This window comes from Babylonia areolata, chromosome 17 (assembly GCF_041734735.1).
Source record: "Babylonia areolata isolate BAREFJ2019XMU chromosome 17, ASM4173473v1, whole genome shotgun sequence".
NCBI lineage: Eukaryota > Metazoa > Mollusca > Gastropoda > Neogastropoda > Buccinidae > Babylonia > Babylonia areolata.
In genome coordinates this window covers 6,822,416-6,841,953 of record NC_134892.1, presented here as the reverse complement: position 1 = coordinate 6,841,953, position 19,538 = coordinate 6,822,416, and the positions used below count along the sequence as shown (strand labels likewise).

The following is a 19,538-nucleotide window of genomic DNA, read 5'->3' as shown; positions in this document are numbered from 1 at the left end:
AGATTAATTAACTGTTTGCAAACTATAGTATCAAATATCATATGCTGTGTCTCTCGTTGGTCATCTCTAAAGCTCACTCACTTGCTCACTTTTCCTCACGCTTGCTTGCTGACTTTTTTTTAATTCTCAAATAAGTTTTGGGTTAGACCTTCACTGAATTCGGCTGAAAGCTTGGACATGTGCTGATCACATAATTCCATGGCTGACGTCAGACTTTTTTTTTTTTTTTTTTTTTTTTGACAGACATTCACACTCATCAAACTGGGGAAGCACATGACTGAACAGTTTTGAAATCCGTTTTCCTCCTTTTGTCTTTATGTTTATAAAAAAAAACGATAATCACTGACTTATGATTACTTACGTCGGTGTTCGACTGATAATTACACGTTAAGCATTCCCTGTAAAGGCCGGTTGATCTTTTATAAAGTTTTAGCATGATAAATCATATCACAAGATTCGCATCAAGAATGAGTATTTAAGGTATTTCAGTCACAGATGCTACTTGTAGAAAAAATACTCACTTACTATACTGTACGTAAGTGCTCAACGTGAAATTTGAATCAGCAATCCAACTGCTTTCTCCGATGTCTTCTGCCCTTCCAAAAACTTATACTTTTCAGCTGGTAACGTGGAGTAAACAACGCGTAATGCTTCAGAGTGGTCTCCCATCGATGACTCGAAAATAATAATCGTCTGCGTTGACTACTGAAGGTACAGCGTCACCAATGTAAGTGCATGGGTCATGCCGCTCACCCACAATCTTTCTTCTTAATTATTATCTAAACTAAAAAAAAGAATGGGGAAAAAAGAAGAAGAAAGAAACAGCGGGGAGATATGATTGATTGCTATAAATACATACACGGAATCTACAAGACCACAAAACCCGAACTATCACCTGCAGTAAGTAGAGACCGAACTGACAGGCAACAGTTTAATGTTAAATAAATCACATTTCAGACTGAAAGTGCGCAGTTCCTTCTTTACAGAGCGAGTCGTTAATAAATGGAACGGTTTGCCAGACAGTGTTGTGACTGCCCCAACCACGTCATCTTTCAAGACTAGGTTAGACGCTCATTGGGCCAACTCTCCAACTGGTATTTGTGATCCAGTGTGCTATCATTAGGCCACGCATGCTGGTATACTGTATCCAACTGAACGACGAACAGGCCTTAACAGGCCTCAAACGTCTGATTCCAGTTCAAGTTCCAGTTCCAGTTCAAGAAATGTATGCCTTCTTAAAAATAAATATGTTGAAGATGTTTGTTGGATACTGATACAACTTACTGGTGGTCCTGAGTTCCGACAGGTTTGCAACTTTTCAGTCGATCGTCTGAAATATGTGATTCAGCTACTCAATCTGGGGTCATCCGAGTCAGTTGTTCCCGAAGGTGTATATGTTACCCCAGATTTACTTTTGGCCAGGTCAGTCAAAGTTTCTCCAGGTCTTAGTTCCCCTCGGTCTTTTGTCAGTCTCCGAAATTTTCGTGGTCTTGGATTTCCTTCCTTCGGTTCTCTCTCTCTCTCTCTGGCGCTGTGACGCCTTCTTGAGCCTCTTTCTCTGTATTATTCTCCACAATCTCTTTCCACGTCTCCTCTTAGTCCTTGTCTCCCATATATCCATCTCGCTTTGTCACGGTCCCCCCTCCCCCCCCCCCTCTCTCTCTCTCTCTCTCTCTCTCTCTCTCTTCAGTTCCCTGTCTCCTTGTGAGTCACGGTTTTCTGTCTCCCGTCTTTTTCCGTCTCCCCCACCTCATCGCCCCTTTCTGTCCGTCTGTCAACTCTTTACTTATGTCTTCCCTGTGTCAGTGTGTCTGTGTCCCGGCGTCTCGCTTTCTCAACTTCTCCCTGTCTCCACAAGCCCTATATCTGTACATGTGTCTCTTTCAAGTTCTCTGACATCAGTCACCACAGTCTGCCGTCAGGTGTTCCTCGACGGTTCTCTTTCTTGACGGTTCTCTTTCCACGTCTCCCCTTAGTCCTTGTCTCCCATATGTCCATCTCGCTTTGGGTCAGTTTTCCCCTCAGTCTCTCTCTTTCTCTCTCTTCCCTGTCTCCTTGTGAGTTTCTGTCTCCCGTCTTCACTTCTCCGTCTCCCCCACCTTATTGCCCCTTTCTGTTTGTCGAGTCTACTCCGGGCTTTACTTGTGTCTCCCCTGTGTCTGTGTCTGCCGTGTCCCGGCGTCCCGCTTTCTCAACTTCTCCCTGTCTCCACAGACGCCTTACATCTGTACATGTGTCTCTTTTAAGTTCTCTGACATCAGTCTCCACAGTCTGCCGTCAGGTGTTCCTCGACGGTTCTCTTTCTTGAACCGCCTTGTCATTGTTCAGTTTCCCCCTTGTTTCACCGTCTGCCTGTCTTCTGCCACTGTCTTAGCATCCTCCTAGCTGTTTTTAGGTCCGTCAGTTTCGACCGTGTCTCTCTCCCGACCACGGACCGAGTCCGTGCTCCCGACGTGCTCTTTGACCGTATTCTTTGTCAGAGGACCTCCGCTAATTTGTCTCCGCCCAGTACTCAGTCATTCCCTGTGCACGATTTCCCTACTGTTGAGTCCCGCGTTTCCCATATCCCTCAGTCTCCTGTCATCTCCGTCTCAGTGCCGGTCTCCCCTTTCACCCCGCAGTGTCGAGTCTTCAGTCTCACTGAGTCCCCGGCCCGGCCCGGCTGCCTTCCGTATATTTATTTATTTATTTATTTATTTATTTATTCTTTTATTGTTTTTTTCTCATGCAGGGTCAGTAATGTGTGTGTGTGTGTGTGTGTGTGTGTGTGTGTGTGTGTGTGTGTGTTGGGGCTCTTGTACGTTTATGTGTAGATTTGATTGTGCTTTCATATCTGTGAAACTGCATGTTTGTTGCATATCTGTTATGCATGTGTGTGTGTATGTGTGACTGAACTGATGTGTGTCTGCATGTTTTACATTTATTTGCTTATGAGTTTATCATGATTGTTGTCCATTTTTGTTTTCTTTTTTTTTTGTGCACTTAGACTGAATTGACTTCATCAAGATGTTGCGCCTTATAAATATCATTATTATTATTAGTAGTATTTTTTATGAATTTATCTGTTTTTTTTCATTTATTTATCACTTATTAGTTTATCATTTATTTTTGTTATTTTATTTCATTTCATTTATTTATTTGCTATTTTTTAATTTTTTTATTTTTTCCCCCAAGGCCTGACTAAGCGCGTTGGGTTTCGCTGCTGGTCAGGCATCTGCATGGCAGATGTGGTGAAGCGTACGTATATTATGGATTCAGTTCAGTAACCGTCGGCCTCTTTGAGCTACTGATACTGATACTGATACTTTTGTACTAGTTTGCTCAGTGGTAACCCTTGAGAAGATATCTGGTTTAGATTCTTCATTTTTAATGATGGATCCCAGGTATAGGTGAATAGTAAAACAGTACCAAATTATTATACTTTAATTTTTCGAAGCCGGCTAACAGCTAACCATGCCAGGCAGTAATTTATTGGAGACTGACGACGACCAAAATAATAATTTCTCTTATCTTCTTAAATTATCTTATCTTCTAAATTAAAGGCTTGAGTTTCCTCTCGTTCAAGGACACGTGCTCACAATTCTAACCCCCCATCTCCTCCCCCAAGCCCCACTTTTTATTTTAAAATTGATCGCATTAACTAATTGATTACTACAGCTACCGTCGACTCTTTCGTTCTCAAACCGTATATCGTCAAAACGTTCATTTACTTATTCCAGGTAGCTTGAGATTGCATAGTTTTGATATGGCGTCTGGACTTGCCCGGCGGTTGAAACGAAAGATTTGTTCGTAAACTTCGTGTGTCAGTTAACATACCCCTTTTTCCAATACACCCGCCAACTGTGATCAAAGGTAAGGCTCTTCTGATAGTTTATAAAGTGTGAAGTGCTTGAGACGACATGACTGCTGTGACAGAATTAACGATGAATTGTGACCTCGGTCAATGGCATTATACGATTGTTGTCATAATTGCTATGGAGTCAAACTGCGTGATTTTGAAAAAAATCACACTTGTTTATCCAGACAGTTTTGAAAAAAATGTCGTGGAAGGATAATGAGAATGTTTACGAGTTATGTACGAGATCGATTTTTTTAATTTTTGGGATGAAGCCGGATGGAACCTTAACAGACAGTATTTTACATTGAAACTGGCTATGACCCAAGTTTATGACCAAGCATTTTGTCATAGTGTAGCAGTTTGGCCAGAATTTGGGATACAGCCAGCTTATAGCTTATGATCCTATGCTGATAAAAAGATATTTTTAAAAAAGAAGAAAAAGAAAAGAAAAAAAAAAAGAAAACCAGGGATCTTTGACATATGATTTCTTTTTAATGACAAAGCAGGTGTATATGTGTGCATGTGTGCATGTGTGTGTGTGTGTGTGTGTGTGTGTGTGTGTGTGCTTGCATGTGTGCTTACATGTGTATATGTCTTTTCATGCTTTCAGCTTTTACTGTTTCAGAAAAGAAATCTTATGCTGAAGAAAGAAGGGTGGAATTATTGATTGATTTACCAACAAGTTGACAGGAACAGCTAAGACACATTCACGTACAGTGACAGTGACACATACACACACACACACACATGGGAGGTTCAAGGGGTGTGTGTGTGTGTGTGGGGGGGGGGGGGTACTGTAAAATTTTGAGTGAGTAAAACATAAATGATTTTCAATTCAAAGACAATAACAATAGACTCACCTGTACACAAATGTTCATGTTTATGAGAATACTTGATTGTTTATCAAGAAAAATATTTAATTTTCAGTCTGTTAATGTTTTAATGTTATTTGCAGCAAACATGCTCTTAGAGCAGGGCAGCATGCTTAGCGTGATCTCATTTCATGTAATAGATTATCACAGTTATATTTTTGACACTTTACTTTTAAACTCTGCACTATGTCACATCCTCATTCCACAAAATAATGAAGGAATAAAGACATAGCAGTGCTCATTTACAATCTATGTGTGTAAGCATGCATTTATATATGTGTACATATGTATTATGTATATGTGTCTGTATGTGTGTGTGTGTGTGTGTGTGTGTGTGTGTGTGTGTGTGTGTGTGTGTGTGTGTGTGTGTGTGTGTGTGTGTTCTTGTTCTTTTCTTACTGTTCTTTTCTTCTTCTTCTCATTATTATTGAACTTTATCTATCTTTCTGTCTGTCTGTCGGTGTTTTCTAATGAATTTTTGGCAAGGTTGTGTCTTGGTGTTTTCTAATGAAAAAATGGCAAAGTTGTTTATTATTGTTGAGCTTTATACATAATATTTTTCATAGCTCATCTGACTGTGTCCACTGAATGTAACTGTTAGCCTTTATAACCTAATTTTTCAGTACATCTGGCAGTATCCACTGAATATTATTGTTAATCTTTATACATTAATCTTTCAGCTGATCTGGCAGTATCCGCTGAAGCATCATGGACACAGGTTCCGACAGTAGTGATGGGGAGCATGACCTCTCAGTGGGTGCCGATGCTCCGATCACCATGGAGACGGGAGCAGGACTCAAACCCCAGATGGACAGCATCTTCGCTGAACTGGAGAAATCTCTGCCCAGCATCGACTTTGATTTGTCAGATGTGAGTTTAAGAAGGAGATGGAATCATAAAAAGGCTGTGCATTTAACTATTTTAAGTATTCTTTGATTGACTTAAAAAGAAAAAAAAAAAAAAATGTTCACAATACACGTACTGATATAAATCATGTACAGGTCTCTCAAATTCAAACACAGTTGTAAATTTAACCCATTTCACCCATCGGAGTTTTTAATCTCAAAAGGCTTCCATGCCATATTTGATGTGAGGAAAAAATGCAGAAAACATACTGTGTTTCCTCCAGATTACATTCAGACACATCTGGAAATACTGTAGGAGTTAGTTCCCTTTCCTTGCAGTTTATGCATATGTGGGAACGTTTCAATGAGACAAACTTTGAGGCCAGGGCAATGCTCAGGTGCAGGGCTGAATGATTTAAACTTAAAGCAATTTAACTAGACAAATAGGTTTGGGTACACTGGTACTGAAAGTAGGGTTGGAGACACGAGTTTTTTTGTTTGTTTTTTTTATTCTGCTTGCATTCAAGAGGATCATATAACAAAGAATGAAATGCATGAAACCACAGTGTAATGGGACCCAGTGGAAATCAATCTGTGTATTTGGAGCTATTATATATATATATATATATATATATATATATATACAGTATATCAAGGATTATGTTATTTCATAAAATAATTATTTCCTGGCTTTACAGTCTTGATTCTTATGATAGTGTGTTGTCATCACATGTTTGATGGCCCAAAAATGTGACCAAATTCTGACAATGAAAATATAGCCCCTCATGACAGATATCTGGAATGTTATATCATGGAAGAAATCTTTCCTGGGTTCACAGTCTCGAGTCTAATGATAGTGTGTTGTCACCTCATGTCTGATGGCCCACAAAAGTGACTGCATTCCAGCAGTTTCAGTTTCAGTTTCAGTAGCTCAAGGAGGCGTCACTGCGCTTGGACAAATCCATATACGCTACACCACATCTGCCAAGCAGATGCCTGACCAGCAGTGTAACCCAACGCGCTTTGTCAGGCCTTGAGAAAAAAGAAAAGAAAAAAAAGATGAATAAATAATGGATAAGCTTACATAAATAAATAAATAAATAATAATTATGATATTAAAAAAAAAAGTCACTTGTGACTTAGGAATTGAAGTGCATCAAACAGTTTGTGCAAAGTAGCAATAAAAAAAAAAAGAAAAAAAAAAGTCGCTTGTGATAGAGGATGAAATGCGGTGAACAGTTTGCGAAAAAGTGACTGAATTTTAGCGATAAAGATAGAGCCCCTTGAGAGCGGGGATGAAATACGTTCAACAGTTATGCGCAAACTCAATGAAGAAATTGCTATTCCTAAACGCGTGCAGCAATCAGATGTTTAAGATGATGACAGATTCCAGGCATGATTGTCGCAATCAGATCTTCACGATGATGACTATGACCAATTCCAGGTGTCTTCGGAGAGTGAGGAGCCCATCATTTTTCACCGTCACCTCAAAATGTCAGAGCTGGACTACGACGATGAGAAGGACTTTGACACCAGCCTGAGCGGGGAATCTGCCAAGGACTTTTTCAAAGGTCCCTCAGAGCTGTTTGACATTTCTTCTTTGGACAAAAACAATGCGTCCATTTCCAGCTCTCCGACCTTGGCCTTTGATAACGACCTTGCCGCTTTGTTGGCGGCTCAGGGAGGTAGGAGTTTCTTTTGAAAAAGATGTAATCTAATTTTATTTCATTTTGTTTAGTTAAATTCTGTTTCATTTCCTTTTGTTTGAATTTGTTTGATTTTTATTTATTTGTTTATTTCCTCTGTGTGTGTGTGTGTGTGTGTGTGTGTGTGTGTGTGTGCATGTGTGCGTGTGTGTGTGTGTGTGTGTTTGTGTGTGTTTCAGTCTTGGTTTGAGTTTGTGGATAAAGATTATTGTTGATCATGTGGTATGTCATATGTGTGTGTGCGTGTGTATGTTGTTTGCAATTAGCGCAAATGTGTGGGTGTTTATGAACTGCTACATGTCTATGTACGTGGGCGTGTATTCTTTTGTACATGTATAATCAAGTCATATAACTTTATTATATGGATTGATATATATTGTGTACTTGGATAAGGTTGCCTGGTTCATTGCAAATTCTTATCACATAATCTTTTCTCTCATGGCTAAGATTTCCAGTTTCTCTCTTAACTTCATGGCGTGTGTGTGTGTGTGTGTGTGTGTGTGTGTGTGTGTGTGCGTGTGTGTGTGCTTTGTCATAGACACATTTGATTTGACTTGTGTGTAAGTCTTAAATATAGTGGCCTGTGGTGTTAATTTGTGTAACCATACCCCCACTCCGCCCCCAATATTATATTAATTGTTAGTGCTCTGGGCCTTTGTGCAAGGGAGGTAGAGTGTATTATAAATGCCCATTATTATCATAAGTAGTAGCAGTAGTAGAACCCTGCCAAATTTGTTTTTCTTGAAGGGCCAAAAGAAGACAATGACCAGGTCAGCAGCTGGAAAGACCTGGAGAGAATCGCCCACCGTGACAAACAGAAGCGCAAGGCCGAGGAAGGGACCCCCTTTTCCCCACCACCACCACCCTCCTTCAGTGACTCGCCGATGACCCGACAGACGGGAACCAGCATGACAAATGACATCACCCCACACCTGAACAGACTCCCAGAAAGTGGTGACAGCCATGTGGAGGAGGTGTCTGAAAGCGGCGCGGACACGTCACCCGAGTCCGTTGGCATTGCAGAAGTGGGCGACCTCATCATGGCCCAGCTGAGAGAGAACGCCCGCATGGGCAGGACCGTGTTTGGTGGCCGGACTGCCACACTTGGCGCTGTGAGCAGTACCGGAACATCCTCCTCAGGGGAGGGGACGTGTTCAGACCTCGCCCAGAGCAAGAACAAGGGCAAGAAACGATCCAATGCGTCTGTGTCAACGAGCGAACAGGAGGAGGGGGAGGAGGTGGACAGCAACAAGGAAGTAGAGAGGATCATGACTTCAGCGGCAAAGAGCCGAGAGCAGCGGGAGGAGAGGCAGCGCAAGGAGCGGGAGGAGCAGCGGCAGAAGGAGAAGGACATGGCCTTGACCTTCATGTCGTCCAAAGCCCCAAGTCTCTCCAAGCTGATCCTGGACTCTGTCGACTGGGGTGAGTGAACAACACACACACATAGTGCTGTTCTGATGTTTTTTTTGGTTTTATTTTCATTGTGAAGTGAAGAGACTTGAAAAGAAAATATTGTCTGTGTGTGTGTGTGTGTGTGGTGTCTGTGTGTGTGTGTGTGTGTGTGTGTGTGTGTGTGTGTGTGTGCGTGTGTGTGTGGTGTGTGCATGTGTTTGTCTGTCTGTTTTCTGTCTGTCTGCACATCACTGAATAAACTTCCTAACAATAACTTAACTCAAAAGAAAAAGCAGTTGTGCTCTCCATTAATCAAATGAATTTTATTTATTTTTATTGATTAATAAATCCCCTTTCAAATGATCATGAAACAGTTGTAAACAAGCATTTCTGGTCATCATACAAAATCCTTGTTCTTCATTCTCTGTTTTTTTTCCCTTTTTCTTCTTCTTTCTTTTTCTTAATTATATTGTTTTGTTTTTTAACAATTTTATTATTTGAGGGATTAGGAATAGAAGTTTGTAGCTTATCCTTTTACCCTCAGTAAAACATTCGAGTTCAAGTTTGAGTTGATTTCTCTCGACTTGAAGTCAGTCCCTCGATGCTGATGTTTTGCGCAGATTCGCCAACGCTGAGCGATGATGTGGAAGCCACCCCTTGGAACCCGCCGCCAGAGATCAGGGCACAGCTCCCACCACTGTCGGCGTATGGCATAAGTGGGCGTCGTCCCCCCTCTCTGGCGACGACTGCGAGTGCGCATGGGGAGGGAGACGGTAAAACCGCATCAGGTGAGTTATCTTACTGGACTTGAAAATATGAAATCGTATACAGGTGTTTTTATTTTTCGTTTTTTTTTGGTTTGTTTGTTTGTTTTTGTTTTGTGTTTTAAAAATGAAGCAAAGAAATTTTTCGGATCTGGTGAGTTGCTGTAGCAAACTTGAAAATAATTATTAGGTCACGTAGGCGTTTTGTTTTTGCTTTTGTTTTGTGATTTAAAAACAAAGTTCAGAAATTTATCAGGAGAAGGATGGTCTTTTTTTGTGTGTTTTTTGTTTGTTTTCCTTTTCTGAGAACAAGACTTATTACTGATGTTCTGTAGTTGATTCATGATTTTCCATGTTAAAATTCTTTGTGCGTGTGTGTGTGCGTGTATGCGTGCATGCGTGCGTGCGTGTGTGCGTGTGCGTGGGCGTGGGCGTGTGTGTGTGTGTGTGTGTGTGTTTTGGTGTTGTTGTTGTTGTTGGCTACCTCATCATCTGAACCATTCCAGAAGCATTATTTACTGGTTACTCATTCAAAGTATGCCTACCCTCCCCATAACATAATCTGTACACATTCTTTCAAATTATATATATATATATATATATATATATATGTGTGTGTGTGTGTGTGTGTGTGTGTGTTTGTGTTTCATTCAGATGGCTGTGAGACTTTCTGAAATTCAGTAGCTGGCTTGTGATTTGCCATGTCAAATTTTTGTTGTATATTTTTGCTGCCTCATTATCTGCACCATTTCAGTGGCATATATCTCTTGCCACTCATTCCAAATTCCCCCAATACAAATTCTTTCTGTTATTTCCACTGCTGTAGAGCCAGTCTTTGTTTTTCGATTTCTTGTCATGTATTGACATCAGAATTTGATGGTTTTTTGTGTTTTTTTTCTAGTTTGAAGTTTGTAAGAAAAAGAAAAAAGGTTTCTTCATTTTTATTTTAAAAGAATAAAAAGCACCCCCACCCCCCATGAAAACACATTCTTGAAAAAAAAGAGAAAAATAAAGAAGAGAAACATTGTCTTTTTTTTTTTTTTTAAATTTATTATTGTTTCTTATCTTATCCTATTTCTTTTCTCTCTCTCCCCGTTTTTTTCCCCCCTCCCCCAGAGCCGGAGGAAAACTTGACCCTGATCCAGAGGCTGGCCAAGTTTTCCCTGCAGCAGTCGGGGCGAGACGGCGACATGAACAGCATCAACCCGCAGACCGGCGCCTTCACGGACGTCATCGGGTCGCCTGAATCACAATCAGAATCGCCATCGTCGTCGTCGTCGTCGTCGTCATCGTCATCGGTGGCTGTGGGCGAGTCATCGTCATCAGCAGCGACGGCGGGGACCGGGAGTGCAGGGAAGTCTGGGAGATCCTCATCAGAGGCTGCTAGCGCATCGGCAGGTAAAGGGAGTGAACTCTAGGGTTTTTGGGAAGGGGCGTGGGGATGTGGTGATGGTGCTAGTGGTGGTGGCAGGGGTGGGGTTGTTTTCCTGTAACTTTATATCTTGCATTTTATTGAGGTGGGGGGGGGGGAGGCAGTGGGGGAGGGGGGGTATGTGGGGGGGGGGGGGCAATTTGGGGGTGGGGGCAGGGAGGGGAGGATTTTTAATGTTGTGTCTAATGCATGAAAAAAATTAATTACAGTGATGGATAGTAGTATTAATGATTATAATGATAATGATAATAATAATAATAATAATAATGATATTAATAATAATGATCATAATAATAATAATAAAAAACAAAATCATTATTATCGCTATTATTATTATCATCTTTATTCTTGTTGCTATTATTACACAACGGTGACACAGTAATGACAGCAACAGTCAGCCGTAAACTTAAACCTGCCCCCCCGTCAAACGTGATGTTCCAGCAGAGGGCGCCGCCACCACCGCCACCACCCCCACCACCACCACTACTACTACTACCCGGCCCGGCCCGCCCCTACCTCCGCCCCCTTCCTCGGCCTACACGGCCATGCTGGAGACCCTGAGCAGGCGGAAGCCGGAACCGGAGACCGTGTACCTGGACCTGCGGGGCTTCACCCGCCACCAGGAGGAGGAGAAGCAGAGCATGGCCACCGTGTCCCGTGTTCTGGGCCTGCCGAAGGACAGGTCAGTGTGGTGCGGCACGGTGTGGTGTGATGCGGTGCGTTGCGGTGTAGTGTAGCACAGTGCCATGCAGTGTAGTGGGGAGAGGAGGGGTTTGGGAGGGTGGGGGGCGGGTGGGGGTTGGGGGGGGTTGGTGGGGTGGCAGTATGGTACAGTACAGTACAGTACAGTGTAGTGCAGTGTAGTGCATTGCAGTACAGTACAATTCAGTGCAGTGTAGTACAGTACAGTGCAGTGCAGTACAGTACAGTGCAGTATAGTTCAGTGCAGTACAGAACAGTGCAGTATAGTTCAGCGCAGTACAGTACAGTGCAGTGCAGTGCAGTACAATAAAGTACAATACAATACAATACAGTACAATACAGTGCAGTACAGTTCAGTGCAGTACAGTACAGTACAGTTCAGTGCAGTACAGTACAGTACAGTTCAGTGCAGTACAGTACAGTACAGTACAGTGCAGTACAGTTCAGTGCAGTACAATACAGTACAGTTCAGTGCAGTACAGTGCAGTGCAGTACAGTTCAGTGCAGTACAATACAGTACAGTTCAGTGCAGTGCAGTGCAGTGCAGTACAGTACAATACAGCTCAGTTCAGTGCAGTACAATACAGTGCAGTGCAGTACAGTTCAGTGCAGTACAGTTCAGTGCAGTACAGTACAGTTCAGTGCAGTACAGTTCAGTGCAGTGCAGTACAATACAGTTCAGTGCAGTACAGTGCAGTGCAGTGCAGTACAGTTCAGTGCAGTACAGTGCAGTGCAATACAGTGCAGTGCAGTACAGTTCAGTGCAGTACAGTTCAGTGCAGTACAGTTCAGTGCAGTACAGTTCAGTGCAGTACAATACAGTTCAGTGCAGTACAGTTCAGTGCAGTGCAGTTCAGTGCAGTACAATACAGTTCAGTGCAGTACAGTTCAGTGCAGTGCAGTACAGTTCAGTGCAGTACAGTTCAGTGCAGTACAGTTCAGTGCAGTACAATACAGTTCAGTGCAGTACAGTTCAGTGCAGTGCAGTACAATACAGTTCAGTACAATACAGTGCAGTGCAGTACAGTTCAGTGCAGTGCAGTACAGTTCAGTTCAGTGCAGTACAGTTCAGTGCAGTACAGTTCAGTGCAGTACAGTTCAGTGCAGTACAATACAGTTCAGTGCAGTACAGTTCAGTGCAGTGCAGTACAATACAGTTCAGTACAATACAGTGCAGTGCAGTACAGTTCAGTGCAGTGCAGTACAGTTCAGTTCAGTGCAGTACAGTTCAGTGCAGTACAGTTCAGTGCAGTGCAGTACAATACAGTTCAGTACAATACAGTGCAGTGCAGTACAGTTCAGTGCAGTGCAGTACAGTTCAGTTCAGTGCAGTACAGTTCAGTGCAGTACAGTACAGTTCAGTGCAGTACAGTTCAGTGCAGTGCAGTACAATACAGTTCAGTGCAGTACAGTTCAGTGCAGTGCAGTACAGTACAGTGCAGTGCAGTACAGTTCAGTGCTGTACAGTTCAGTGCAGTGCAGTACAGTACAGTGCAGTGCAGTACAGTTCAGTGCTGTACAGTTCAGTGCAGTGCAGTACAGTACAGTTCAGTGCAGTACAGTTCAGTGCAGTGTAGTACAGTACAGTTCAGTGCAGTGCAGTACAGTGCAGTACAGTTCAGTGCAGTGTAGTACAGTACAGTTCAGTGCAGTGCAGTACAGTGCAGTACAGTTCAGTGCAGTGTAGTACAGTACAGTTCAGTGCAGTGCAGTACAGTACAGTTCAGTACAATACAATACAGTACAGTGCAGTACAGTACAGTTCAGTGTAGTATAGTTCAGTGCAGTACAGTGCAGTACAGTACAGTACAGTTCAGTTCATTGCAGCATAGTTCAGTGCAGTGCAGTGCAGTACAGTTCAGTGCAGTGCAGTGCAGTACACCCCGCCATGTAGGCAGCCATACTCTGTTTTCACAGGTGTGCATCCTGGGTATGTTCTTGTTTCCATAACCCACCAGACGCTGACATGGATTACAGGATCTTTAACGTGCGTATTTCATCTTCTGTGTGCGTATACACACGAAGGGGGTTCAGGCACTAGCAGGTCTGCACAGATGTTGACCTGGGAGATCAGAAAAAATCTCCACCCTTTGCCCACCAGGTGCTGTTACCAAGATTTGAACCCGGGACCCTCAGATTGAAAGTTCAACGCTTTAACCACTCAGCTATGTTGTTGTCGCAGTGTGGTGTGGTGTGGTGCGGTGCAATGCAGTGCAGTGCAGAGCGGTGTGGAGGGTTTAAAAGAAACATACATGTAAAAGCCCGCTCATTGTTTGTTGTCAGCACAAGTGCAGACCCCTGAAAACAGAATATGGATGCCTGAATGGTGACGGGGTAGGCAAGACCGTAGAATAAATTTCTCAGAATCACAGGTTGAATTTACTTGGGTGTTTCGATGGTTTGACTCAGACTTCCTGGCCTTATAACCCCCACGCCCCCCCCCCCCCCCCCCCCCCCCCCCCCCCCCCCCCCCCCCCCCCCCAACCCCCCCAAAAAAAACAAACAACATCAACAACATAACAATAACCAGGAATTATGTTTGATGTGCCATCACACATTCTGGATTTTGAAGAGTTAAACAATTGTTAGTTTTTTGTTGTTGTTGTTTTTTGTTTTTTTAATGCACAGAACATGGTAGAGTGCTTAAACATCAAACAATTAAAAAAAAAAAAAAATCACAGAGAATATGCAAATGTGCTTTAATGTTAAACAATTCAAAAGCATTTTTTATTCTTTTTTTCTTATGCAGAGAACATGCTAAGGTGCTTTAACATGTGCAGGTCAGCCCCAGAGTCTGACTCAAGCGATTCTGAGGGCGAGGAGAGGTGGATCCAACAGAGACAGCAGATCAAGCAGTCCCTGACCACACGCAATGCCTCCACCACCACCCTCAAACAGCAACGGTGGGTGGTATAACACAGGAAAAGCAAATAAAAAAAACAACTGCAGGCAGGAAAAAAAAAAAAGGGTGGCATTCTCAGTGTCGCGATGCGCTCTCCCTGGGGAGAGCAGCCGGAATTTCACACGGAAAATCCTGTTGTGACAAAAAAGAGTAATACAATACAATTCAGTGCAATACAGTACAGTACAATGCAATACAGATTCAGTACAATACAAGATAAGAATCGCATTATATCACTCTTTTGTCACAACAGATTTCTTTGTGTGAAATTCAAGCCGCATTGGAGAGCATGTCGCCACAGTGAGGACGATGAAAAGAATAATAAGAATGACGGTCAGTGACAAAAAAGTAATAAGAATAAAAACAATGACAATCTTGTTACCCCCGAAAACGGTGTGTGGCTGCCTACATGGCGGGGTAAAAACGGTCATACACGTAAAAGCCCACTCGTGTGCATACGAGTGAACGTGGGAGTTGCAGCCCACGAACGCAGAAGAAGAAGAAGAAGAAGACAATCTTGTTTTTCAGACGGCAGCCAACCAAAGTGATCTCGTTTTAAGACTCCATGTAACCAGACTGTTGATTTGTGCTATCTCGTTTTTTTTATTTTTTTATTTTTATAGTTTTTTTTTAGGTTTTTTTTTTAGACTGCAGCAGCCAACTATGGTGATATTAATTTTTTTCAGACCACAGCCAAGCAGGGTGATATTTTTTACCATCTCAGTTTTTTCAGGGTACAGCCAACCGTTCTGACCTTGGGTTTGGCTGTGTGTGTGGGTCTAAGAATGAGCGGCATGAGAGTGGTGTCACTGAAACAGCGCAGCTGATGGGACAGCTTATATTTTGTTTATAATGACGATGAAGGAGGAGGATTGTGATGATGGCGGTGTTCCTACGGAGGTCCATTAGGTTTGGGACTATGTGACAAAGCTGTGCTCTACGCTTCCTGTCATTATGATATGCATTTGTGATCTTTCGTTTTCAGACTCTAACCTGAGTGGTAATCTATGTGATCTTATTTTTCAGACCATAGCCATCCAGAGTGAAGATTAATGTGATCTTGTTTTTGAGACACCAACCATCCAGTGATCTTTATGTGATCTCATTTTTCTGTCTCAGTGTGATATGTATGTCAGTTTTTTTTTTACTGTGCTCATTGGGGTTTTTCAGACCACAGCCAGCTGGAGTGATAATGTGTGCAATCTTTGGTTGTTGTTTTTTCACACCACAGTCAGCCATAGTGATAATCTGTGCAATCTTCGTTTTTTTCACACCACAGTCAACTGGAGTGATAATCTGTGCAATCTTTGGGGTTATTTTGTCACACCACAGTCAATATGCGTGATAATCTGTGCAATCTTGTTTTTTTAGACCACAGACAACTGGAGTGATAATCTGTGCAGTCTTTGGGGTTATTTTTTCACACCACAGTCAGCCATAGTGATAATCTGTGCAATCCTGTTTTTTTAGACCACAGTCAACTGGAGTGATAATGTGTGCAATTTTTGGATTTTTTTTCACATCACAGTCAACTGGAGTGATAATCTGTGCAATCTTGTATGTTTTCTTTTCAGACCACAGTCAACCATAGTGATATACATATATATATTTTTTTTTTTTCAGACCACAGTCAACCATAGTGATATATATATATATATATATATATATATATATATATATATATATATATATATATATATATATATATTTTTTTTTTTTTTTTTTTTTTTTCAGACCACAGTCAACATGAGTGGTTTTCTATGCAAAGTGTCTCTCTCTTTTTTTTTCTTTTTTTTTCTAATCATGATTTAAATTGATCAGTTAATTATCTGTTTGTTTATTTACTTATTTGTTTGTTTATGTTATTTTATTTTCTTATTTTGGTAAGACCGCAGCCCGCCAGAGTGATTCAGCTCCAGAACAAGACAGCAGCAGCGGCTCCACCCCCAACGTCGACCACAGCCTCTCGTGGAGTCTCCACCGCCACCGCTGCCTCCACTGCCGGTGTTTCTGCCTCCATGGCGCCCCTGGGGCATGCTGGGAGAGGGTCAGGGTCGCAGCAGAGTTCAGGCAGGGAGGCATCGAGGGCGGGCGCCGAGAAGGACAGCAACCGTCGGCAGGAGGAGGAAGAGATGGCACTGCTGGCTGAGCAGAAGGAGAAGGAGAGGGAGCGACAGATGGAGGCGGTGAGGTGAGGTGGGGGTGGGGGTGTGTGTGCGGTGTGTGGTGGAGATAGGTACAGGTCGCAGGTACACCCCCGAAAACGGAGTATGGTTGCCTATATGGCGGGGTAAATAAACAGAATGGTCATGCATGTAAAATGTTACGTGTTAGTCTGAGTGTGTAGGTGTGTGTGCCTGACATCTGATTGAATGACACAAGAAACGAATGATGAGCGCCCAATGGCAGCCATCAGTCGGCTCTACCCATGTAGGTAGCCTGTTGTGTAAATGACTCCGTCTTTGTAAAGCACTTAGAGCTTGGTCTCCGACCGAGGATAGGCACTATATAAGTATCCATATCCATATCAAACAGGTATCGGTGTAGATGCAGGTGGACAAATAGGTAGATAGATAGGTAAGTGGATAAGATAGATAGGTGGATAGACAGACAGACAGTTAGATAGATACATAGATAAACATACAGACAGCAGTATGCAAGGATGAGTAAATGAAAAACAACATCACGACAATTTCCATTTTAGAGATAGATAGAGAGATAGATAGATAGATAGACAGACAGTAGTATGCAAGGATGAGTAAATAAAAAACAACAATGCGACAATTTCCATTTTAATGTTGACGAAATAAAACATTTATACAGTGGTAAGCCAAGAGGAAGAAAAAAACAAAAACATCACACCAGTTTCCAGTATTTTGTGTGTGTGTGTGTGTGTTCTTTTTTTGTTGTTGTTTTAACGCAAGTGAAATAAAATGCCTTTATCTTCTATTTTTTCTCCATCTTTGCCAGACGTGCCAAAGAGGAGAAGGAGAAGATTCGATCAGCAAGACTGCGAATGGAGCGCCATCTGGAGGGCTTGCGGTCAACGGCGGCGGTGTCGGAAAATAAACCCTGCGCTGAAAATACGCCTGTGCTCTTTGATGTGGTGAGCGCTGGTGGTGGTGGTGGTAGTGGTTGCAGTGGGTATTGGGTGGGTTGGTGGGTGGGTAGGGGTGTGTGTGTGTGTGCATGAGTGTGTGTGTGTGTGTGTGTGTGTGTGTGTGTGTGTGTGTGTGTGTGTACACTTTGTGAATAATCAGAACCAGAACATTTCTATTGCTATAAATGCTGCTTAGAATTATTTGGCATGTCCAAAAAAAATTGCATGTTTTAAGTCAGTTCAAGCCAAATTCTTCACTTACGAGGCTAATAGAAAAGCTTAGAATATGCTTTGAATTTTTTTTTTAACTTCTAGCCCTTCGTCTGTGTGTGTGTGTGTGTGTGTGTGTGTGTTTGTGTGGTGTGTGTGTGTGTGTGTGTGTGTGTGAGAGAGAGTGTGTGTGTGTGTGTGTGCGTGTGTATGTTTGAATGTTTCCATATTTATATGTACGTTTGAAAGTGTCTACCTTATATATCACCAAACATATGTGCTAATACTTGTTTTGCATTTGGCATGTGCATGCGCATACACATGCACACACACGCACACACACATACACACACACACAGACACAAACACACACACACTCTCACTCTCTCTCTCAACACTCTCAAACACTTACTTAGACACACATACACACAGAAAAAACGTGTGTGTGTGTGTGTGTGTGTGTATGTATGTGTGTGTGTGTATGTATGTGTGTGTGTGTGAGAGAGAGAGAGAGAGAGAGAGAGAGAGAGTGTGTGTGTCTGTGCCTTTTTTCCTCTTTATGTGTGTTTGTGTCTCTCTCTCTCTGTCTGTCACACACACACACACACACACACACACACACACACACATCCATACACACACATTTTCTTGCATGTGCACACACACATGCACACATACACACACAGACACAAACACACACACTCTCTCTCTCTCTCTCAACAATCTCAAACACTCACATAGACATACACACACAGAGAAAAGACACATGCACACACACACACACACACACACACACACACACACACACACACACACATTTTCTTCCGGCATGGTTCAAGCACCCCCCGACGCCCCCAACCTATTGTGTGTGTGTGTGTGTGCAGGAGGCATCTTACGAGCCAAGGACCCCTGTGCTGCCCACGTGTTTGGAGAGGGAGGAGGTTTTATTGATCACCGTCAATCTGTCCAGCAATGGAGAAATCTCTCTCCACAACGCTCGCTCCTGCAAGACTTCGGCAGAGACAGGTGAGAAGTGAAGAAAAAAAGGAGAGAGTGGGGGGTGGGGCGGTGGAGGAGGGGGGGGGGGGTTGGGGGGAAGGGAAGGCATGGAGGTTTGGGGGATGGAGTAGGGGTGGGTGTGGATTGATTGGAGTGTGTGTTTATGTGTTCGTGTGTGTGTGTGTGTGTGTGTGATTTTCTGTCAGTCTTCTTCTTCACACTGGTTTATTAGCTATTCACTCCAAGGTGATTTAGACTCTTTTTCTTCTTTTTGTTCTTCTTTACATTGGTTTATTATCTATTTTTCATTACAAAGTGATTTAGACTTGCCTTCTTCACACTGGTTTATTATCTATTCACTCCAAGGTGATTTAGACTCTTTTTCTTCTTTTTGTTCTTCTTTACATTGGTTTATTATCTATTTTTCATTACAAAGTGATTTAGACTCGTCTCCTTCACACTGGTTTATTATCTATTCACTCCAAGGTGATTTAGACTCTTTTTTCTTCTTTGCATTGGCTTATTGTCTATTTTTTCATTACAAAGTGATTTAGACTCATCTTGTTCACACTGGTTTATTATCTGTTCCCTCCAAGGTGATTTAGACTCTTCTTCTTCTTCTTCATCTTTGCATTGGTTTATTATCTATTTTTCATTACAAAGTGATTTAGACTTGTCTCTGTCACACTGGTTTATTATCTATTCACTCCAAGGTGATTTAGACTCTTCTTCTTCTTCTTTACATTGGTTTATTATCTATTTTTCATTACAAAGTG

The 19,538-nt window shown here is 42.3% G+C and overlaps 2 protein-coding genes across 6 annotated transcripts in view; one reads left to right on the top strand and one right to left on the bottom strand.

Moving 5' to 3' along the window:
- Positions 1-654, bottom strand: part of LOC143291462 (prenylated Rab acceptor protein 1-like) — a 14,082-nt gene extending 13,428 nt beyond the window's left edge. The window contains exon 1 of one of the 2 annotated variants that reach the window (XM_076601331.1): positions 522-654. The gene's annotated coding sequence lies outside the window, so the exon portion shown is untranslated. The remainder of the gene's footprint in view (positions 1-521) is intronic. The other variant, XM_076601332.1, reaches the window with a different exon arrangement.
- Positions 655-3,750: 3,096 nt separating this feature from the next.
- The window catches only part of LOC143291461 (dynein axonemal assembly factor 8-like), an 89,204-nt gene continuing 73,416 nt past the window's right edge, over positions 3,751-19,538 (top strand). For 3 of the 4 annotated variants that reach the window (XM_076601327.1, XM_076601328.1, XM_076601326.1), the window contains exons 1-11: positions 3,751-3,852; positions 5,391-5,580; positions 7,000-7,240; positions 8,009-8,683; positions 9,274-9,441; positions 10,534-10,815; positions 11,291-11,531; positions 14,332-14,454; positions 16,342-16,644; positions 17,424-17,559; positions 18,648-18,789. In XM_076601327.1, coding sequence (XP_076457442.1) covers positions 5,419-5,580; positions 7,000-7,240; positions 8,009-8,683; positions 9,274-9,441; positions 10,534-10,815; positions 11,291-11,531; positions 14,332-14,454; positions 16,342-16,644; positions 17,424-17,559; positions 18,648-18,789 — 2,473 coding nt within the window. In that variant the 5' untranslated portion in view covers positions 3,751-3,852; positions 5,391-5,418. The remainder of the gene's footprint in view (positions 3,853-5,390; positions 5,581-6,999; positions 7,241-8,008; positions 8,684-9,273; positions 9,442-10,533; positions 10,816-11,290; positions 11,532-14,331; positions 14,455-16,341; positions 16,645-17,423; positions 17,560-18,647; positions 18,790-19,538) is intronic. The other variant, XM_076601329.1, reaches the window with a different exon arrangement.